The sequence below is a fragment of the Cucumis sativus genome, chromosome 2 (assembly GCF_000004075.3).
Source record: "Cucumis sativus cultivar 9930 chromosome 2, Cucumber_9930_V3, whole genome shotgun sequence".
Lineage (NCBI taxonomy): Eukaryota > Viridiplantae > Streptophyta > Magnoliopsida > Cucurbitales > Cucurbitaceae > Cucumis > Cucumis sativus.
Window position 1 is genome coordinate 13233134 of NC_026656.2, and position 23949 is coordinate 13257082.

Here is a 23949-nt window from a genome sequence, read left to right on the forward strand (position 1 = left end):
AATAAAACGTGAGAATATGAAGAAGTAATAATATAAAGAAGATGAACAAACATTCAACTTGAAATTCAAAACCAACTATGGATGAATACGAAATTTATGAATGATTTTATTTTTTTTATCGAAATATTTGTTTAGGATAAACAATGAAGAAGAGGCACATGAAGGGTTATGGTCCAATAACCACTTGGTCCTTTAAAGGCCCAACAACTTGCACAACCAATTACTCTTGGGCTTCGATCCAAATCTCACCCACATATCAATTTGAAAATTATTGTCACATAAACCTAATTTATATATAAAAACAAAACAAAAACTTAGATGTTATTAGTTAATTTAAGTTTTAAATGTTACTTTAGTTTTCGTTTGGTTTGTTGGTTCTAAAATTAGTTTTCACTAATCTTCATGTTTATTAGTTAATTTGCCTTAATTATTTGTTAATTAATTTAAAGGAATTAAATGAAGTATACTTAAATAGTCACATAATTTTTATTAGATACAATTGAATTTAATGGAAAGATTTCATCATGATTATGTTTAACACGTTAATCAAAATTTAATACCTAAAGGTAAAAGTGTAAAATATAAAATAGGAGGGATGAAACTAAAATTAATCTCCAATTCAAACATAAAAATGTAAAATTTTTCAAATCAAAGTATAAACCAACATTAATATTTTTTTTTTTTTTTGAGATCTTATGAGAATTTTATTTAAGTAAATATTTATGTAAACTAATATGGCATGTGATTTGATATATCAAAATATTTATGTAAAAATCACGCGTATAAGTGTATAAAATATCTCCTTAATTATTTCTCTTTATTATTCTTATTTAGCGAAATATTAAAATGTGTATATATATAGAGAATAGAGTTAGCATAGTTGCATGCAATTTGTATACATAGCAAAAGAAAAAAATGGAGCAGCCAAAGAAGCCATGGTCGATTACAGAGACATTAGATGGAAGCAAAGAATTGGGTCTAAAGTTGGATGCTGCAGAGATGTTATTTGAATCATCGTTTCTTCTTAACTATTTTCCAGAACAGACTGGAAAAGCAAAAATCACCATGTTTGACGTGGTTTCAGAGAAAAGTTTTAAAGCAACCATGGAAAGAAAAAGCGCTTCTAACCAATTTCTTATTACGTGGAAAAAAGACTTCGTAAAAAACATAAACTACAAGAATGGAGATGAAATTTTGTTGTATTGGGAACCTCAGATCAAAAGTCTATGTTTTGAGATTGTAAAGTGTTCCGCTCTTAGAACTTATCCACAAATGTCCGGTCAATACCGTTCCTATAATTATAGTTCCTAAAATAAATTTAGCACATTCAAATAATAATAATAATTAAACTTTATATCTGTAAGTGTGTTATAAAGGTTGTTATATTGCTCGTAAAATCTTGATGTTCAAAAACTATTTTGGTACAATTTGTTCAATTTTAGGATTTTAGGTCACAAATTTTGTAAAATTGTTATCTTTTAGCACTTTAATTTATTTAAAATTTGAAAAACTAGAACTTTTCATGAAAATTATTATTTATTTTCAATCAATTTCAACAGTAAAAAAAATATTTATCTAAATTTAAGGTTTATTGAAATTAGAAAGATTAAATTTGAAGAAAGGGAATTGATAGGATTTTAACCTAAAAAAATGAATTTGGAACAAAAAAAACTTAGTTAAACTAATAAAATGAACCTTTTAAGTTTTAATTTAATTTAGAATATATAAAATTGGCCATTTGAAAAATAAAGCAATGAGAATATAGCAAATTTACCATTTTTATGAAATTTAAATAATTACAATGAACCAAACAAAATGAAAAACTTTATAAGATTTATACTATAGATATTCATGTGAAAAGTTATATTTGAAAGTCCATTTATTTAAAAATTTCATTCCTTTACTCCTATATGAATAAGTTAGACCCAAATTTATATTTAACATTGTATATTTTAGGAGAAGATGGAGTCCAAAAACTAGTAGGAAGCTAAGCCAAAAGATCATAGTGAACTAAGGTCTAAATTGGAGATGATATAATGAAAATTTGTATATAATGAATCTTACAAATGAAAGAACTGATATTGGAGATGATGATGTGAAATGAAAATTTACACAAAAAGTAAAAGTACCAAACTTATAAATTATTCACATTTATTAAATTTGATTAACAAAGTGAAAGAAAAATAAAGCTGAGTTTGGAGTCGACTCATCGTCTCTCTTTCTCCTACTACTCACTCTCCACCGCATTGCTACCCAGTTCCCGTTCCCGCCGGTGACTCACATTTTCATTTGCATTTCCTACTTTTTCAATCAATTTACTTGAAACCGCTGAATCCAGATCCGCCATGGACTTCCGGCTATGAGAAAATTTGTGAGCTTGAAGAAGGAAGACACAGTTTGAGAGCCACGTTAACGATGCCTCGAGGATTCTCTTTGTTGTATCAACCACGATGCCTCCTTCTCTTCATCGTCTTTCTCATTTTCCTCGTTTTCGTGCTCTTCACTCACAATCAAGTACGTTTTCTTCCCTTTTGAGGATTCGTATTCCTGATTCTGTTTCGGATCTGATTGCCAATAATTTTACTGTAAATGGTAGCTTTACTTGTACTTTTATTCGTGTCCATTGTGTAATTATATGCCATTTTTTTGTTTCTTGGAGTTCGTTGTGAGGTGGATTCGTTTCGACTCAATGTAATTCTTGTATGGGGGGTTCGCTGTGTCTTAGTTCCCGATTATTTCTTTATTGGCTTTATCGGTGAACGTGTGAATTAGGCTTCCATTGAGCTGCTCATTGACCCAATCTCTGGTTTTCTCTTCTGTACGATCCGTGTCAATTTTGTTGCCAATCCACTTGGTTAAACCAAAACTTGTACGTGAGCTTCTGGCTTTTTCAACTTAGTTGGATCATAAGTTCATACATTGAACTTCAGAACATGGTATTGGAGGTTGTGTTGTGGCGATTATCCTGCTGTTTAGGCATTTACTCAAGGCCCTGTAGACATGATTTTCATTGATTTGCAGCTATGTTGTTATCTTGCGTTCAGTGGTTCGGGTCTTTCATTCTGATGAGGACTGAGTTCGGGTTTTGTTAGTGTTGGGAAGGGATCTTTTTTTGGAGGGTTTTATTTAAGTCTTTTGTTCTTTTTTTGATAAGTAATAAAATAACACAAAGTTCGTTCATCTTGGTACGGTTTCCATTTTGCATTTCTTGGACTTATGGCTTAGAAGAGTTATTGGGATAAAGAAGTTCATTTAGTATTTTGTTTCTGGTAATCCAATTCCCTTGGAATACACTGTTTTGGTTATGGTATGCATGATTGTTAAAAACCGATGATAGGTGTTTCATGTTTCCCTATGATGGTTTGGTTGGACATGCTAGTTTAGGGAAATAGCTTTTTTGGAAATTGGGATGCATAAAATTGGAATTTGCGAGGCTTCTTTGTTATTTTGATCCTGTGGAATATGATCATCTCTTTACTTCAAACAAAAAATATACTTAGCCTTACGCTGTAATTAATTTATTTATCTACATATTTTCTGTCATGTAAATTCTAGAGGGAAGAGAAACAAGAAGAAGAGCTGGAAATTACTCACAGGGTTTTCTTGGATGTTGATATTGAAGAACAGAGATTAGGTAAACTCCCTTTGCCTACACTTTACTTTTTTCCTACGTATAGAATTATTGTCAAATGGTAAGGCAGGGTACCGCTGTCGTCTCTTGTGAGTATAACTGGATTTGAACTTGAGCCATGGAAGCTCACATTATATGAAGTTTTTGTTTGTAAAAGGAAACACTCAAGCTTTATTGCTTGGATTTTTAAATTCCTCAACCATTTGATCTTTTGCCCTCCTTCAATTCTTGTTTGACATTTCTAAATCCTTTCTTTCTTCTCTCTTTGTAGGTAGAATCGTGATTGGATTATATGGGCAGGTTGTACCCAAAACTGTAGGTATGTGCTTCCATCACTGTATAATTGATTTAAACCGAATGGAGCCTTATGCTTGCTCTATTATCTCTCAGTTTATTGTTGAACCAAACGCATGTTCATGAACGTGCATACACTTTGAACAATGTACTAGTACCCACTATGTTAGATTTTCAATGCCTTCAATCAAACTGATTTTTTCAGTGGAATCAAGATCTTGCCTTGACTTCCACCTTATGTGGAAAAGGGTAAATTGAACTCAAAGTTCTACTTCTCAGTTTTTAAGTTGCATGGCCAAGGTAGAAAAGGTTTCAAGTTCAACAAGCAGTAAGTTCTTCACCATGCTCCTTGAGGATGTATTCAGTTACCTTGAAACTGAAGAGTAGTCTTGGAAGTGTGACTAGAACTTATGGATGCTTTGCCTTATTTCCACTTGTCTTTTGCCAATATTCTTGGTGGGTGATTGTTTATTGATTGTATTCTGCAATGGAATTCTCAAGTCTCCAGTTTGAACTTGCAATATGCCTAATTCTAACTTGTGTTCTTCTCTGCAGAAAATTTCAGGGCTCTGTGCACAGGTATGATCAATCTTGTATTCCTTACCTTCTACCTAATTTAGTTTTCTCATTTTCTGACTTGCTCTAAAATTCTAAATACAGGGGAGAATGGTAAAACTACAAGTGGAAAAGCACTCCATTATAAAGGAACACTGTTCCACCGTATCGTATCTGGTTTCGTGATTCAAGGTGGTGATATTTTATATGGTGATGGAAAAGGATATGAATCAATTTATGGTGGTACATTTGCTGATGAGAACTTCAGAATAAAACATTCACATGCAGGTCTTGAGCCCCAGGCTTTCAAATGGCCTGTTAACTTCATTCTTAGTTTGTTGACTCAATAGTTTCACATCTTCATTATTAATGGATATCTTGTTACACAGGTGTTGTCTCCATGGTAAACTCAGGACCTGATTCAAATGGCTCACAATTTTTCATTACCACTATTAAGTCCAGCTGGTACTATTTTCTATCCAAATATTATTTGATGATTTTCAACTGTTGGAAATGAGAGTATTGAATATAACTTTTTTTATTTTTTATTTTTGAAGAGTTCCTATGTATTAGAAAACGAAAGTTGAATTTGAACTAATAATATGGTTTGAGATCCAGATGCTTGGTCAATGGTAAAGTGTCCTAGATGATGCAAGCTGTCGTATATGTACACTTTTCAGGTTAGATGGAGAGCACGTCGTCTTTGGCAAGGTTATCCAAGGAATGGACTACGTATATGCAATTGAAGGCGGAGCAGGAACCTATAGCGGGAAACCTAGAAAGAAGGTTACCATTGCTGACAGTGGAGAGATACCCAAGAGCAAGTGGGATGAGGAAGCATGAACGTGGTTGCTATTAACAACAGAAAATTTTCGTTTATTAATTCTTTTTTCCTTTTATGGTTTTCAAGTTTCTTTTGATACGCCCCTAATGTCTACTTGTATGTATAAACAATATTATAGAAGTCATGTTGAACCCAAGGTACAAGAGATTTAGACTCTCTTAGATGTATGTAGCATTCATCAATCCAAGTTTTATCAAGCTTAAGGTTTTGTAGTCCACTGATGTTGTAGTTTGATTTTTCTCTGCAGCAATATTGCTTAAATGATTAATCTACAAGACAAAAGTACCATCTAAACCTAGAGAACTTACCCTGAAATTATTCCCTTTCTTTTGTTGTTTGAGGTATACGTATATCTATTTTCTGGATGATTTGGAATATTGTTGAAGGTATAAATATTTGTTGAGTGCAGTTCAAGCGCTCATTTGCAAGCGCTATCATAAAAGTTTAAATATTATACTCGGAGCTGAAAGAAGAAGAAATTGGAACTTCGAGACTTTTTCTTTTGTACAACAGACAATGAAACTTCAGAAATGCTGGAACTAAAATATTTATTCTGTAGAACAACACAAACTACAAACACTGTTCACTTAGTTCAAGCTTACAACAAACTCCTTGGAAGTACTCTAACTTCCTGAAATATGGAGTTTATGATAAACTACCTCGGAACTTGCAAGCTATTTTGAGTTCTTCAGGTGGTTTCTCACCAGCAAATCCACTGTCAACCCAAGCAGAGTAGCCTCCTCCCATGTTATTCACATGCTCGAAGCCCTGAAATTTCTCACTAAATCTCATTATTACTTATCCTTTTCTTTTGCAGGTCTAGTCAACCTTGCAAATTAGTTCTAGCATCTCAAATCTTACCGCGTTAAGAAGATCGACGCAAGCACGAAGGCCTCTACCACCTCTGTTGCAATTCTGCACAAATAGGTAAATATTTTGCAATTTGTTTCAATATTACTTTTAAATCTGCATTGGGATATAAAAGTAGCAACACCGAGGAATAGTTTTTCTTCTTACCACCACTATATGATCTTCCTTCTTTAATATGGATGTAACTTGTGCTAGAAAGTCGGGATTCTTTACTTGACCTGTTTATTAGCAAACTGTCAGATTCTATAGGATCAAACATACGAGAGTTGATCTAAGAAAATGCATCTAGGTCAATGCTTAGCAGTGAAAACATCCTAAAACTGTAGAGTTTAGTTACTTTTAGAACAAAATCATACAGGGACAGCTGGTTATTACCTTCTGGGGTGAAGAACACGTAGGGAACATTTAGTGCATTCTCAACATGGCCTTTGTTATACTCTTCAACTGTCCTGCAACCAAAACCATCTCTTCAGTTATTTAGCTTCATTACCTTTGATTATATATATTTATATATAAGCCGACCTAACATCCAAACAGAGGCGACCCTTTTCTAAGAGATCTTTGGCAACTTGAACATCGACTGTCCTGCAGATTGGGAGTGAATAAATGAGTTAATTTCAAACTCTTTTTTTGCATAGTAAATGTGAGGTTACATTCCTACGAGTTAAGGAAATGGCAACATGGTTGATAAGATTAACCTCTCCATCTTTTGAAAGAGCAAAGAGATTCTTTGTTTCGGCTTTTCCTCTTCCTTGTTAGATTGGATCCATTCCTTAAGAACCAAAAGATTTTATAAATGATCAAGATTGTAAAATGCAAGCTTTTGGTTGACTTTGATCATTTCAAGTTATGCTGAATTCATAATGTAATTATTGATTAAAATTCTTGAATGTTTAATTAACAAATAGGCTTAAATTTTCATTTTCATCACCATTTGTATATATATATATATAATATTAACGATCGGTTCTAAATTATTTTCATGATTGGACTTTACGTATCTGACTTTTGGTTCTTTTTTTAAGGAGAAAACGATAAGTTTTTATATGGTTAGTTTGTTGGTCAACCATTGATTATCCTTGAAGTTCATTGTTGGAAACAATTGAATTTTGATAGTGAATTTGTTAGATTGTATCCCTTTCATTTGTCTTTTCTCGTGGGCTATTCCTGCCTTCATCCCATAAAGAAATGGAGGAAGAAATGGAAGCATGGATGGAGACGGAGATGGAGACGGAGACGGAGATCATTCAAAGTGAATCTCTTGTTGATCTTGATTATAAAACTACTCTTTTAAAACTTTTGTATTAGAGAGTATAGAAAGGAACACACTTATATAGTTAGCACACTCAAGTTTAAAGTGTTTTTAACTTAAACGATTTAAAAATTAATGGCGTAATTTCTTTTAGAGTGCTTGAATCTCGTTGATTCATTGAACTTTTTTGGTGAAGGATAATTACACTTCTAATATTTTGTCAAAAACTCAACAATCTTTACACGCTGTAATACCTACGTTAGTACATGAAATGTTTAATTTAGCTAAGCCCATAAAAATACTCTCATTTAGTTTAAGGTGGTTGAAATTGAATCTTTATAATATCCTTCCTTCGACAGTGGCTTCTGTTGCATGTAATTGTGGCGATGTTAGAGTAATTTACTATGATTGAGGCTACAAGAACATCTTACCACACACAACTCAATTATTCTTCGACCCAAAACTCAAGCCTCGTTTCACCAACCATCAACATTTCCTACAACATTTCCTACAGATGTATGATTTTAAATGTATTGCATGGTGTAGTTGTCTAACATTAAGGTGTCTTGTGAATATCAAAGCTCCAATTGTCTTAGTTTGAATATTCCTATTTGCCACATCTCCATATATTACAAAGTCAAATAAACATTGAATAATTTGCAATTATGATACATACCTGAGTTTTAATTTTTTCATAATTGAGATTTATTAGCTCTTTTTTTTTTTTTTTTCTTTTTGCAATAATAAAAGTTTCCAAAAATAATTCACTCTCTTATAATAACCTTTTTTTGGTACAACTTCATATTTTAATTCTTTTTACTAATTAATATTTTTTAGATTAAATTGCAGGTTAAACACATAATTAAAAATTATGAAATCTATTGTACACCGACAACAAAAAAAACCATTACTTACATGTTAAAAACAAACTTAATCACAAACTTGTAATATTTCTTTAATTGTAATAAGACTCATTGTCCACGGATACAAGTATCAGTTAAGTTTATGTTGACGTAAATCTGTAATTTAATATTATTAAAATAATCCATACAAACATTTTTAGATTTTGAATCTAATTATTATTTGAAATATTGTCCGTTTAGTCTCAAGTAGAGTTTCGTTTTAATTTAAAAATGTAACAATTTTAAGTTAGAATGGATCTAGATACTCTAATTTTTACTAAAGAGCAACTTTAGATCCACATTTTAAAGAACTTTGAATTCTAAATGGTGAGATCTACTTATTAACTTTTAAAAAAACAATTAGAATAATAATAATTTGTTTAGTATCTCCATTTTTCACCAATGTTAAAATTAATTTTATAACTTTTACTTCATAATTATTTTAAATTGTAAAACCTATGTTTTTAAATTGTAAAACCTAAGTTGAAACAATTTTAAAATTCAAATACACAATCGAAACTTTCGAAAAATTATTTTTCCTTTTTAGTAATTTACTCTGTTTTGAAATATTAGGATTTTGAGAGATTTCAATTAATAACAAATTGTAAATAAATTTTGTTGTTTTGTTTGTTATACACATGGGACATAATGATTTTAAAATGACTTTAAATCTTTCAAATCTTTTTTATTCTAAACAAAATTATTAATTTTAAATCGTTTGTTCGATTTTATTGGCAAATTCAAAGTGAGTAACATAGAGGTTAAATTACAAAAAATTCCCTCTGTGACTAAAAGATACTCTTAAACTTTCAAAAGTTTAAAAAATACCTTTAAACTTTAAAAACAGCTAAAAACAACTTAATTAATTTTGGATGGAAATTGGTAAAATTTTGTTTAAAAAATAACCCTAAACTATTAAAAAGTTTCATAAATACATGTGAGCTAAAAAAAAAGACTAAAAAACACTCTCATTCGTTCAAATTTTACACCTATTTTCTCACTAACCAAAATTTTAAGCCAAAACCATAGTTTTAAATTTATTTAACTATTAATCGAGATGGATATATTCCGAACACAATCAATCTTATTAGTTATTTATTTTAATTAATACAGTTAATTGTCAAATAAGAATGTATTTGACTATAATTTATTAACGTGAGAATTTTTTTTTCTTGACTAATTACTATTTTAGAATGTTTTAAGGAGACATTTTTATTTTAAAGTTTGGTGAGATTTTATATTTTAACCAAAGTTTAAAATATGAATGTTGATGGGTACATTGAAGTATTAGTTTTAGAGAAATTTAAAAGCAAATTTAAATTGGTAAATAAATATTTATTTTGTATAATTAATGATTTTTTTGTAAAATGTAATTGAAATATGAATGTATCCCTCCTATCAATATACTTATGGATATAAATTTAAACAACGATTTTAACTTGCAAAGAAATTGGGTGTAAATACAAAAGTATTTTTGAACTTTTTAAATTTAAAGGTGTTTATGGAATTTTTGAATAGTAGAGAAATATTTTTGAAACAAATTTGTATGGAAGATGAACTAAAGTTTGAAGCTTTTGGAAAGTTTTAGGCATTTTTTAGGTTTGACACAAAAATTTAGCCCAACACTCCATGATCCGCACAAACAAATTGAAAAAGAAAGAAAAAAAAGGATGAGCATAGTGATGATGGAGAGAGGTACGTGGCTTACAATCAGCTTAATCCACTGTGAAACGTCTCCACCTTCTTCCTTCCTTTCAATGGAGCTTCACCATCTTTACTGAAATCCAAAGCTCCTTTTTCACATTCCCTTCTTCTTTACCTTACACTGTAAATTAAAACCATGTCCTTTCATCCCTTTCTCCTTCTTTCCTAATCCAATTCCACCCTTTGCTTCCCCCTTCCCTCTTCACTCCCATGGCTTCCTCTGAAGAACCCAACAAACCCACTTCCCTTTTCGACTCCTCCTCATCCTCCTCTCAGCCCCTTCTCTCCAATTCCCCTGCTTCTCTCTTCCCTTACCCTTCCATTGATGACCCACCTCACAGCAATCCCCATGAATCCGACCCTTCTCAGTTCCTTCAGATCTCCTACAACTATGGCCACAGACCTTTCAAGGATGTTCCAATCCTTGTTCTTTTCCTTCTTTTTGTTCTTTCCTCATTTGGGTTTGGGATTTTCGCCTCTTTCAATCGAAATATCCATTACCCTGATCTCTCTTTCTATCACTTTGATTCTAAAACCTCCAATTGTGTTATGACGAACTCGCTTTCTTCTTCTTCCTTCATTTGGGTCTCTCTTTACTCCCCTTCTTCCTCTGTTTTCAAATCCTTGATTTGGACCCTTGTTGTTACTTTGGTTCTTAGCTTACCCATTTGCTTTCTTTTACTTCTCTTGCTCAAACACTACACCAGACAGATTGTCTACGCTTTACTTCCTTTCTTTGTTCTCGTTCCTATCTTCATCAATGTTTATTGGTTTGTTGCTTGTACGGTCAACCCCACTTGCAGTAATGACTTCCCGATGGTGTATAGGATTTTAGTTCTCATCTTCATATTCTTGGTGATTGGGGTAATTGTGTGGATTTTCATCGTTAATTGGCATCGAATTGAGCTTACGATTCAAATAATTGGGGTTGCTTCGGATGCATTGTCGATGAATCTGGGTTTGTTTGTGGCTATACCGAGTATGACACTGGGGCTTTTGATTTATTATGCGCCAATCGTTCTGTTCTTGGTGTTTGCAAGGATGAATGGGAAAATTTTACCCCATCACCATGTATCAAGTGGAGAGTACAGTTGTGTTTGGAAGGAAGATAAATGGGTACCTGCTTACTATGCTTTGGCGATTCTTACAATGTTGTGGTCTGGTGCTGTAATGGTGGAAGGACAAGTTTATGTGATTAGTGGTACCATATCGCAGTGGTATTTCTCGAAAGAAGAGGACGACACTCCACGACGGAGCATTAGAAAGTCTTTAAGGTTAGTTTCTACTAACTTTTGTACTCTTTATCACTTTCTTTGCATGCTGTGTTTTATCATTGGAAATAAGGATGGAGTTTGTAAGGTATGATTTTGTATGGACTAGATGAAGAATGATCTGTATATATATGAGTTCGTTGACCTCAATTGAGTTAAGCTGCTCTGGTATTACTGATAAGGAAAATGGAGATCTTGCTCACGTTGACATTGATAACACCCATCTAAAAGAAAAAAAATGAATTTCGGAACACACGCACAACAATCTCTTTAATGATGCCCCAAGTCTTTTTGATTGGTGGAATCATCCAGATCAAGTGTCTTCTTCTCACGAAAGCCATCATTGCTCTGAGAAGTCAAAACCTCCTCAATGAAAGGGACTTCAAACTTTTTACAGTTTTTCTTTAGGATGGTGCTGCTGATTCACCCTCCACATGTTAGAGAACCTGTTCGCATTTTTAGTGTTGAGGTGAACTAAGAAGAGGATAAACTCTGGTTCAATGCCCTTTTCAGTAACTAGACTTACCACAAAGCCATTTCCCTTAATGTTAGGAGCTGGATTCTTATAGTATGCTTCTTTTAAAAATTACTCGTTTGGTTTTGGATGGTGAAAGGATCACGGGGATAGCCAAGGTTCAAATTAGAGTAGAAGCTAAAGTTTTGGGGTCCTAGACCAAGGATTGTATTAGAAACATGCCTGGAGGCTTGTGTGAAAGCTGAAAAAAAAGAGGAGCTGGAGGAGAAGACTAATAAATCTGATAACAAAGAGGAGGCAAGGTGTTAAAAAGAACCTTACAAGAAATTGATTTGAATCAACTGTTGCAGCTAATGGAGCAACAAGTGAAAGAAGAAAACCAAGTAGGTGAGGGTGGTTATTCAAAAGAGACACAGAAAAGTTATGTGATATAATGTGTAGGAAATTGGTGTTGTTTGAGTTAGAAAGAGTGGGCTGGGTTGAGTTGAATGTGAGGTTGCATTTCAAAAGTGAACTTTTCCTACTCAATGGAAAGGCAAGTGGAAAGATAGTGGCTTCGCAAGGGAATCCCATCTCCCTGCCTTTTTTTGTGATTATTTCTAATGTATTGAGTCAGTTGCTAGACCAAGGAATAAATATTTGCCTGCTGGAAAGCTTTCATATTGGTAATGAGAGAATGCATCCATACTTTTTTTCTTTTTTCTTCTTTTTTTTTTGGGGGGGGGCGGGGTTGGGTGGAGAGGGGTGTGTGCAATTATGTCAACAATTTTTGAACTGTTGGAGATCGTGGAAGTGCTCTGGGAATGCTGAGCCTTGCTGAGTTGTCAGTCCAAGAGTGTACTTATAGTTGCTGGCTAATGATCTTCTTGCATTCTGAAGACTGTTGATTTTTGTAGTCACTGTAGGAAAGAATTTTGAGGAAGCTTTCAAATTGGAAGAATTGGACTACATAGGGGCCATCTGGCCTTGCCCCTTCTATGATATCCAAGCATTTTTAAGCTATTCCTTATTAATTTTGAGCTGAAAGAACGGGATAGATAGAAGATTGATCAATTTCCTGTTGTGGGGCATAAACGTTGCAAGTTGAGTAATAGAATTGGTGCATTGCTTCAGTTCCATTAGAAAAGGAGGCTTTGGCCTGTGGGAGTTTAACAAAGAGAAAGAAAGCCTTGTTGCTTAAATGGTTATGGAGAGTCTTGAAGGAGCAATGGAACTTTTGTTCAAGGACTTTATGTGGTTCACTCTGGTTATATGGAGAGTCCTGAAGGTTTCAAATTTGTGAGTGAAATATTGTAAAACAAAAGAATTGAATCAAAATTTTCTTAACTCTTAAGCTTGGAGAACATAACAGCATATGTTTTTTGGGGAGATAATGGCGCTTTAATCACCTTGCGAAGTTCATATTGCCTAAAGTTCATGGCCTGGCAGTTCAAAAAAAGATGAATGTCTGAGTTACAGGGGATTATGAAATCAGGTCTTGGGGAGTTGGGTAGTACTGAGGCAAAACCTTGTACCTGAACTAGAACTTCAAGTTATTTTGCAGTTTGTTGGGTTGAAAGTTGTTAGCAAGTCTTCTCGAGCTCAAGATCCTTTTTGCCTTTTCTTGGTGTTTCCTCTCCATTCATTTTGAAGCTATTAGTGTGGAAGTCTTCCACTGAATTTGGGTTTTTTATTGGAAAACACTATTTTTGCTTTGTAGTTATTTCTCTTTTTTGGTTTGAGATCTAGAGGAGTTTGGCTTGTTTGTATTGTTATTTTGATTGATCTTTTAGTCATTTTTGTCATTTTTGCTCCTAGTATAATTCTCTTGTACTTTGAGCATTAGTCTCATTTTTTTGTTATCATTAATAAAGAGGCTCATTTCCATTTCAAAAAATATATATAACCAACAATTATAACAAATTCCATAGCTAATTACTAATATTCACTTAATACTTTAATAACACCCTAATACCATTCCTATCATTATCCAAAGCAATAATATTTGGACCCTTCATCCATCAGAGAACTTCTCCATTAAATCACTATTCAGGAAACTTGCAGGCTTGAGGTGTTTGGGTAGGTTTCTGAAGGGACATGTCAACAGTAACCCAGAAAGAGAAAGGTCCAGAGAAAGTAAATTTCTTCTCTTCAACTCTATCTGTGCAGGCACCAGTAGTTTCCTTCTTGGTCCAAAATGGTTTGTTTCAAGGAGAAAAAAAGGTTCTCCAATTTTTTTAACAGGGAACCAAACTTCTCTTGGGTGTTCTTGTGTTAAGTTTTCTTTCTAGTGTTTCCTTTCAAGATATAGGGTTTGAACTGCAATGCTTTTATATTACCTTGTCTTTTTTTCCTCCAAACTTCGTCCTTATTTCCACTGATCTCCCAAATGGACTGTTTGTCCTCATCTCACTCAATTTTACTAGGCTAATTTAACTGTCACAGTGTTTGGGGCAATTGTGCATTATAGGCAAAGTTGATATTTGGAGGAGATTTGATGAACTCTCCCTTTCGTGGTAAAGGAGGAGTCTTGTGGTAGGCTTTTTCTTTTTCTGTTATCTGGGGAGTGGGGACATTAGCTTGAGAGGAATAGTATAATTCTGTCACATATCATAAATGAACTGTAGAGTTAACTGTCTTCTCTCCTAGTTTTCTTCTTTTGTGGGTGGCATGGAGTTCTGAAAGCTTATCACATGATAGGCATAGGCGTAATAAAGGGTTAGGCTCTAATATGAAATCTGAGGTAGTAAAGATATGGAGAAATGGAGCTAATTTAAAAGAGAGGAAAACCAATTAGATCTGAGTTTGGCTTTGGTATCAGTACAGAAAAAAAAGGGTAATGTTATGAGAAGGTTATTGAGGTGATATACTCTTGTTCATGTTTCTTACATAAATATATTAATGACAACATGATTGGAAGTACATTTGAACGTTTTCTTACTTTTGTGATATGTCTTTGTCTTAGATTCAACTGCAGCCATTTTTTTATCGTTTGGAATTGGAAATGTCACTAATTTTTTTCATTTCCCCTAGCTTTTTTGCATTGGCTTATTTCCTAGTTTGATTGTATTAGTTAGCTGATTGACGAGCCTTCTCTTTCTTGATGAGAATGCCTCTTCTGCGACTGTCATTTTTCCCTTTTTTTCTTTTTAAATTTCCTCAGCTTATAGCTATAATATTTATGAATGTTTGAGATGGTTGCATAATTTTGTATCAAGACAATGTCTCATGTCAGACAAGGTTGTATATATATGCATAACAGTGATGAAGGTCTTAACAGGAGTAATGTCTCATTATCTGAGGAAATTAAGATTGTGGCATCATTTATGATTATTGATTCTTATGCTGGTCTTTGACCACTTGCAGGAATGCATTTGGCCCCTCTGCTGGCACTATATGTTTATCTGGATTACTAATTCTTGTGGTGCGTGTTGTTCGTGCTGTGGTTGATAGTGCAAGACAAGAAGATATTCCTGGGATGTTCAACCTTATTTTACGTTGCTGTGTAAATACATTTCTGGCAGCTGTTGACTATCTGAACAAATTTGCAATAACTTTTGCAGCAGTAACAGGTGAAGCTTACTGCTCATCTGCACGAATGACATACGAACTTTTGAAACGAAATCTCCTCTCAACTGTTTTCGTGGAGACAATCTCCACACGTTTGTTAGCTGGAATTGCCTTTGTCCTCTCAGCCATATATGCAATTGTGGTATGTTAAAATTTTGTTCACCTGTAGTTTTATGCTGCAAAAGCTTACAAACACCAACTTTTTCTATCCCCTTAGTCCTCTTTCTTATATTCCTTTCCAATTGTTGTATATTTGCAGGCTTGTGCTATCTTGCATGCTGTGAGCCATCTTGGGATTGATACATACTTCATTGCTGTTGCAGCATGGCTGCTCCTGATTGTAGTACTCACATTCTTTATCCACGTACTGGATAATGTAATCGAAACCGTATATGTTTGCTATGCTATTGACAGGGACAGAGGTGAAGTATGCAAACAAGATGTTCATGAAGTTTATGTTCATCTACCCATTAGCAGGAATCACAGATCATCAATGGCAACTACTTCACTCCTTGTATAATAATTTAGTGTTGCAATTGACTTAGTGTGGTTTTGATTATTGACAGTGTTTGAAATTGTTGCGATTCTGTGTATAATGAGTTGTCACCTTTGTACATTTTGAGCCCTTTTCCCCCTCTTTTAAGTTGACGAGTCTTTAGTGGAGAAGATTGCAAATTTATCTCATGAAAATAGAAGACCAGAACTTTAGGCCTTGTTATTTAATCATTCCCTCAATTGTTGATTACTTGTAGCTGAAGGCATAGCCCTTGCTTTTTCCTTTTTATATATATTTTGCAACATTCATCATGTACTTTTTATTTTCCTTTCTTCCTTTTATCGTTGTGAATTCTCTAAGCTTATGTGTTTTTCTTCATCTATATATATTATAGATACAACTTTCATTGACGGTGTAAAAAACTAAGCGCACAAAAAGAAAGGATTCCATCTATGCAAGAAGTGAAACCCACAAAGAAAAGTGAAAGCAAACAAGAGATTAAACCTCACTATGGTTCTTAACTATTCCTCTTAAACTCTATACTATTCCACTTACCACTTGGTCTATAAGATCCCACTCAACCACCCTAAAATGGCATAAAAAGTTATCATTATTTTAAGATTTAAAATATCATTTTGTTTTCTGTATTCCTTCTTTGTACTCTAAAATTTGTTCTATTTTAGTTCCATATAGTTTCACATATTTGTTCTATTTTAGTTCCATATAGTTTCACATATTTGCTCTAGTTTTGTAGTTACGTAGGAAACATTGAACGAATAATTATGGACAAGGTAACATAAATTACATCCTAAATTATAAAGAATACCATTAATTAAACTTCGGTTTTTATTTTTTTCAAAAGTTAGTAATATAATCATTTGCATTTCATAAACATTCCAAAACTAGCTATCTTTTTGGGTAGATATCCTTTAGAATGTTAAAACAAAAATTGATGAGGAACAAATACGTTGTTGCTTGTTTGGATTAAGTTTAAAAGGAATGCCGCGTATGTCAATTTGTTTGTCCAATATTCTAACGTTTTTTCTATTCTAATGATAATTTTGAAATGTTTACTAAAGGTTAAGAGTACTACTACAACTTTTAAAGAATGTGATTATTTTTTTAAATACAAATAGTAAAGTTTAGATCTCAATGGGCATAAACTCTATTTTACGAATGGTTAAAACTCCTCATTTTGAAAATAGTTTGATTTAGTTTTAGTCGCCAATCATTGAACCAAAAATAAAATGAGATGCATGTAACATATTTAGTTAGATTCTCAAAACATCAGATCTCCAAACACTCTTACAAACAAGAAGCAAACAATCTATACGAACACTAAAGAAATCAAAATAGAATGAAAAAGGAATAGGTTCCTGTTTGCAAAGCCAAACACATTGTATTTTGAGGAACCTTACGAAAACTATTTAAAATCACTTTTGTCATTTTTAAAAATCACTCCAAATTAAAATATGTTTTTAATTATTCTTTAATTTGATGCACAACACACTGTACGAGTTTTTGAGTAATTGTAAATATGACAAAAATGATTCTAATCATTTCAAAATCAATCTCAAACATGTAGAACATGAATAGTTTTATGGATTGATCCAACCGAAAATGTGAACCACGAAAAGGAATTAGAGTAATTCCATTAGAAAGAGGCCATAAACTAAAACCCAATATTTGTTAAGAACACAACTAGCAGATAAACATCACAACCTCCTCCTTCAGATTGCCTTCTTTCTTCTATATATATTTCATTATTTGCCCCCACAATGTCTCCAAAGTCTTCCCTTTCTTTCTCTTTTCTTCTCTTCAATGGCCTTTTCTCTTTGTAATCTCCCTCCCTCCCTCTCATCAAACTTTATCTCTAAACACATACATGTATTCACGAAAGTATGATGTTGTCTATTTTAAATATGCATTTATACGATTTAGTTTTGAAAAAAATTGATCTCTACATGTTGGGTTTAGCTTCAAAATGGTTGTACACACTTAGTCCTTTAGCTTTAAGTTTTAATTTGTGTCTATTTAATCTCAAATATCTTTGTTAATTAATAGACATTAACGCTAATAATTGAAAGTGAGTATCTAATCAAAACTAGCTTAAAAGTGTAAACCTTGAAAATTAATGGCCATGTCATAAACAAAATTATCTTCTTTGAAACAAAACTAAAAAAAAAAAAAAAGAGCTAATCGTGTGACATTTTGAAACAAAAGGATCAAAAGTTTTAGTTCCATTAATAATTTTAAACCAACCAACTGAAACTTCAGTTAGAACTGAATTTTCAATTTGGCAATTAGTTCTAAAGTTCACCTCTCTTCGAAAATTTGTCCTAATCTAAGTGATCAACTCTTCTTTTCTTAAATCTATCATACAACTCAAATCATGAATCACACACGAAAGGACAACATTTTTCGCAACTTAAAATAATTTGAAACTAACATTCATGTATAATTCACATTGCAAAAATAAAACAAGGGTGTTGAAACTCATTGAAAGATGATAATCTTAGAAACAATTACATAAATTGAGAATTACTCAAACTATAATAGTTAGGGAACATCCCCACCCAATGGAATGATGGTTAGGATTTTCCTCCACATTGTTCCTCAAGACAAATCCATGAAAAAGCTCAAAACACCTTTTTAGAACTAATAAAACATTGAAATTAGTGACCCAAACATTGAATCGTAACATTATAATAATAAAATTTGAATCATGCCCAACTTGAACCTAGCCCTCTTATCCGTGATTGGTTGCACAATCCATTGGTTCCTTTTTATTAATTTGGAAATTAAACAATGGTGTGCAAGATCGGTTTTTGTTCGAGTTTCTGTATGTTTACAATTTGTTTGAGTTTGATTTCAATTTAGTTTGTATGTTTCAACATTTATATTTTTTATCTTCAATTTTCTTTTGGTATACACTTTTAATTGATACTTGTTAATTAGTTAATTTAAAACAATTATGAAGTAAAATTTTAAATTTTAATATGTTAGCGTGAGTACGGTTAAACTTTAATTATTTATAATTCATTAAAATTAAGTGATAAGTATCGTAAAAGTGAGATTTTAGTTGAAATATAGGACCAACTTAAAATAAATCATAAATTATGATGAAAACTAAATTAAACTAAATTCAAAAGGAGAGAAGTATTGATATAATGATCCAATGCATTATGCAACCAATAAGGAAAAAAAAGGAGTAGGTTCAAGTTGAGCATCATTTTAATTTATTTAGTATTATTGCTCTTACTATTCAATGTTTGGCACACTAATTTCAATGCCTTTTAATACAATTTCTAATTTCTTTTTCTTTTTTAAAAAATTAAAACCTTTAATACATATATACTTCTCATTTTAATTGATTTTTAAATCAATATATTTATTTATAAGTCTATATAACTTTCTTTTTCTTTTTAAAAAAAAACATTTTATACTACGATTTAGAAACGTGAAATCGTTGAACTCATGTTAACAAGAAATTTAGGTTTTAGTTCATTTTTAAAAATTGATTATTTTAGTTTCTTAAACATGTAGTAATGAATAAACTGAAATAATTATTATTTTTTTTTTAAAAAAAGAAAAGTTTAATTTGGATATGGAAGAATAAAACTAAAACGAAACCTAGGATGCAAAATGTAGTATTAAATATTTGAGATTGAAAAAAGCATCATATTGTATAAAATTATTTAGGGGTTTGCTTCCACGCAAAGACTTTTTCTTTCTTTGTACAAAGAAAGAGAAATGGAGAGGATGTGTGGGTTTGTGATCCCAGATGTGGACCACTCTATTCCCTTACTCGTTTTTTATATTATATAGTTGTCTACTTCATCCCTCACTTTATACTCTTACATGGTCGAGATTTGTTTGAACATTTACTAAATTAACCATAGTTATACTTGGTTTAGTGGCAGTTTGATTAGAAAATCCTCTCCAGCCTATTGATGCTCACTCTATTGTTATGTAGTAATTAATTGGATTCATTATACTAAGGTTAAATTATTCAATATGGTCTCTAATATTGTGAAAGTTCCATATTTTGATTGGTTTGTCAATACAAACATTGTTCCATTGGTTGACATATGAGAGTGTTAAAAACCAAAGAGTTTATTGTTCAAAATTTCCTATTTTCAATTGTACTAAAAAAGTGTTATTTATTTGATTTCGCTTATTTTCAACTACGGCATCTTTTTATGTGGCGATGAATGTTAATGTTTTCAACTTCGTAGAGATTACGTAACCTAAATGTAATTGATCAATATATATATATATATATATATTCAATTTTTGTCGACATGTTAACATTTCCGTAGATATTTTTACAATTCTATGTTCGTGAAAAACTATGTTTATAAGAAAATTTATCATCAAGTTGCAACTTCCTCATATTTGTGACATTTTAAAAAATTATTATATCTCTTAGATATTAAATTGAACCGTATATATCTCAAATAAACAGAGGGACTAAGTAGACAAAAAGAAAACTTGGAAAACTTATTAAATATAGGACTATTTTCAAATATAGCAAAATATCATAGTTTATCTACGAGGATCGCGATAGACTATTATCTGTCTTCGCTCTATTTGTATCATACTAAACAAAAATAATAATTTACTGTAGATATTTTGCTACATTGTAGATATTTTTAGAAGACTTAAGAATCTACGTAAGTTCAAACATTTATGGTATAAGTATGAGTTATGAAGTATAGAAAGAAAATCATAGTGACCTACAACATATTTTCTTTTAATAATTATAAAAAAGAAAAAAGAAAAATTGTCTAAGCTATTGAGTTGATTTGGTGTCCACATCTTTGTCTAAGCAAAAGATGCATTAATTACATATTAAAATTTGACCATATTCAATATGTTATAAACACTAATGACCACAATCCTTTTTGGTACAAAAGTTAAGAGAAAATGGGAATTATTAATTAAGGCTTGTAATTATGAATTGATTGTGACCTAAGCTCTCCAAATCACAAATATGTATTCACTTCCAACAAACAATTACCTAAATATTTTTAAACAGTTGTAAAAAGTTTCAAAACAATTCGATAGATTTTAAATATAGTAAAATATCACGGACTATATTTGCGTCTATTTATATCATTATTGACACATTCTATCTCGATCCATTCTAGATTGTGATAGTTTGTTACTTTTATTAAATATTTTGGTTTATTTTGATATATTTAAGAATAGTCTCAATAAAAAATTATATAAATATTTTTATTGGTGTCGATAGTAAAAAAAAAAATATTTCATTAATAATATTCCTCACTTTTATAAAATAATTAAATAGAAAATGGTCAAAAATAAAATATTTATAGTAGAAAAATTAAGTGTAAATGAACATGACCATAGGGGAAGTAGTTGGTAATTTTTTTCAATTTTTTAAAAAACTAGTATTTCATCTCATAATAATAATAATAATAATAATTTTTTAAAAAAATAAATATCAAAAGCTAAAGATAGTAATGAAATAATTTTACATGATTTTTGCCAAAAAATAATATTGATGAGCAACAAACTTTTCAAAGTCATTAGAAATGAATTAACCTTTAAAAAAATAAAATAAAAAAATACAAATCTATAGGCAACAATTTGAATATGCACAATCAAATTGAGTTTCTACGAATTTAAATTAATTACCTTCTTAAAATAATCAAGTTAAATAAAAATAAAGAAAGAAAAGTTTGATAAACCAATTTGGTAGAGTAGGCTTTTTGAGATATTGTCCACTTATTGAGTATTCAATTTTGAGTACAATGATAGCTTTAAAACATGTTCCCCTACTATCACACATTATTTAATATATCATAATGTATATAACATTCATTTTAATATTCACCAAATTATTCATTTACAATCATTATATAAATAATTTGTATATGTCTATCTATGCACTATTTTTTTGTGGATTTATGATTTTACTTTTCTATTCCTCACATTTGTGAGAAATACAAAAAACCAACTCCATATTTTATTTAAATAATATAATACTTTCTTGAAATAAATAATTCCATAAATATTACTATTTAATCCAACAATGATTAAGTGTTAATCTTTCTATATTTAGCCTAGAGTATTATTAATCCTTGATTTAAATTTCATTTTAGTTTTTATTGTTTTCTTTTGTTTTCTTTTTTTACTTTTAACTAAAAACATTATTTTTAGATATAACAAAATATCACATTACACATAATTTTCACATACAACTCTACACTAACATAAAGTGTAAAGATTGATATTGAGATTTTAATGCTTATAATATATTATAAGCACATAAATTGATAAGAAGAAGAAAAAAGAGAAGCGTAATTATTGGCGATCCATAAGGGCATTTTGGTAAGGGGAAGTTTATATAAATCCCCAAACCGAGTTTCACTCTCACTCACTCACCGTACTCTCCATTTTCAGACCTCAAAACTTTTCCACCTCAACCTCTCAGCAATGGCGATGGCTTTCAAAATGGTAAAATCTATACTAATTTCCTTCACTTCATCTCTTACAATCAATATCCTCATTTTTTTTTCTTTTCTTCTTCAGGCAACCACTGGAATGTGGGTAAGCGACGAGTGTAAGAATTCATTCATGGAGATGAAATGGAAGAAAGTGCATAGGTATATCGTGTTTAAGATCGACGAAGGATCCAGATTAGTCACCGTCGATAAAGTCGGCGGTCCTGCCGAAAGCTACGATGATCTCACCGCTTCATTACCAAACGATGACTGTCGATACGCGGTCTTCGATTTTGATTTCGTTACTGTTGATAATTGCCGTAAGAGCAAGATCTTCTTCATCGCTTGGTATATTCATCGATTCTGTTCTGTTTTTCCTCGATCGCGCATGTGAATCTTGCTTTTCTGTTAAAATCTCTGATTGATTCATTAGATGAGTTTTTGGTTGGTTGGTTCTGATTGTAATGATCAGGATACATGGAATTAAACCCTGACTAATTGTTTGAATTGAAGGGATCTGTTTGAATGATTTGGTACAGGTCACCGACGGAATCAAGAATAAGAGCGAAAATTTTGTATGCAACTTCAAAGGATGGATTGAGGAGAGTACTTGAAGGAATTCATTATGAAGTTCAAGCAACTGATCCAACGGAGATGGGGATCGATGTGATCAAGGACAGAGCAAAATGAACAAATAATTAGAAAGAAAGAAAAAACTAATCTCTTTAGGTATCTTTTACTTTGAATTTTGAATAATCAAATGACTATCTGCTTTTCTTTTTCTTTGTTCTTGGTTTGTTCATCATTTTTTTTTTTTTTCTTCTTCTTTTGTTTGGGGACTAATGTAAGTAAAAGAAAAAGGAGGAAAAGGGAAATTAAAGCCACTTTTCTTTTATGTATTATTAATGGGTTTAATTTGGAAAGAAAGAAAAAGGAGAAAAGGAGAGCTTATAATTTATGACTATGATGTTATAGTGTGTAATTTAAATCTTATAATTGTAATTCAAATACATTATTGTTCTTCTTGTTCTTATTATTTTTATTATCTTTTTCCCTTTTCATTTTCTTCCCCACTTCCTATTTGATTTTTGACACCACCATTTCTTCATTCATACACTTTATGCAATTATTTATCATTTATTTTTTTTTAGGTTTAGATATATGTATATCAATTATATATAGATATACATATATATGTGCTAAAGATATAGATTGAAGTTCTACTTTTTTTTTTTTTTAGAATTGTTATCAATACAAAATTTAGAAATTCATAAAAAAAAATCTTGTAAAAAAACATACATTAATGAAAATATTGATATGTAAAGAACATAAATTTAAATATATGTTGGGAATTTGAGATTGGAAAAAAGAATGAATCTGTAGGAATTTTATAATAATATTTATGAAAGTGAGATTGATAGTACTATTTATATATAGTTTATAAGATCAATAATACAATTAGAATACATCATCCAACATACACACATGAGATTTTAATGTAAATAATGAATTTATATCACATTATTTTACATTACGACTTGTTTGTTTGTGATAGAAGATTGGAATATGATGACGCATGAAATGATCATATGATTTATTTGGAAGCCATTTTTAGATGATAATAATAATGATG

The 23949-nt window shown here is 31.3% G+C and overlaps 4 protein-coding genes across 5 annotated transcripts; 3 read left to right on the forward strand and 1 right to left on the reverse strand.

The window, feature by feature from the left end:
* The first annotated feature begins 2147 nt into the window (after positions 1 to 2147).
* Positions 2148 to 5618, forward strand: LOC101216978 (peptidyl-prolyl cis-trans isomerase CYP21-1). Of its 2 annotated transcripts, none has more exons than XM_004146984.3 (7): positions 2148 to 2514; positions 3556 to 3634; positions 3903 to 3950; positions 4481 to 4504; positions 4586 to 4768; positions 4870 to 4945; positions 5161 to 5618. In XM_004146984.3, the coding sequence occupies exons 1-7, from the start codon at positions 2416 to 2418 to the stop codon at positions 5321 to 5323; spliced, it is 672 nt and encodes a 223-aa protein (XP_004147032.1). In that variant the 5' UTR covers positions 2148 to 2415; the 3' UTR covers positions 5324 to 5618. The 2 variants fall into 2 exon arrangements, with proteins under 2 accessions (XP_004147032.1, XP_031737428.1); XM_031881568.1 differs by lacking the exon at positions 2148 to 2514 and adding an exon at positions 2919 to 2945.
* A 170-nt stretch (positions 5619 to 5788) lies between these two features.
* On the reverse strand, positions 5789 to 7002 carry LOC101206068 (protein HIGH ARSENIC CONTENT 1, mitochondrial). The gene is made up of 6 exons (XM_004147023.3): positions 6893 to 7002; positions 6717 to 6779; positions 6570 to 6643; positions 6342 to 6412; positions 6186 to 6239; positions 5789 to 6092 (listed from the first exon to the last, which is right to left on the reverse strand). The coding sequence occupies exons 1-6, from the start codon at positions 6898 to 6900 to the stop codon at positions 5970 to 5972; spliced, it is 393 nt and encodes a 130-aa protein (XP_004147071.1). The 5' UTR covers positions 6901 to 7002; the 3' UTR covers positions 5789 to 5969.
* A 2971-nt stretch (positions 7003 to 9973) lies between these two features.
* Positions 9974 to 16158, forward strand: LOC101217219 (CTL-like protein DDB_G0288717). The gene is made up of 3 exons (XM_004146985.3): positions 9974 to 11326; positions 15144 to 15489; positions 15607 to 16158. The coding sequence occupies exons 1-3, from the start codon at positions 10263 to 10265 to the stop codon at positions 15865 to 15867; spliced, it is 1671 nt and encodes a 556-aa protein (XP_004147033.1). The 5' UTR covers positions 9974 to 10262; the 3' UTR covers positions 15868 to 16158.
* A 6050-nt stretch (positions 16159 to 22208) lies between these two features.
* LOC101217451 (actin-depolymerizing factor 5) lies at positions 22209 to 23352 on the forward strand. Its single transcript, XM_004146987.3, has 3 exons — positions 22209 to 22329; positions 22405 to 22664; positions 22856 to 23352. The coding sequence occupies exons 1-3, from the start codon at positions 22309 to 22311 to the stop codon at positions 23004 to 23006; spliced, it is 432 nt and encodes a 143-aa protein (XP_004147035.1). The 5' UTR covers positions 22209 to 22308; the 3' UTR covers positions 23007 to 23352.
* The last annotated feature ends 597 nt before the right edge of the window (positions 23353 to 23949 follow it).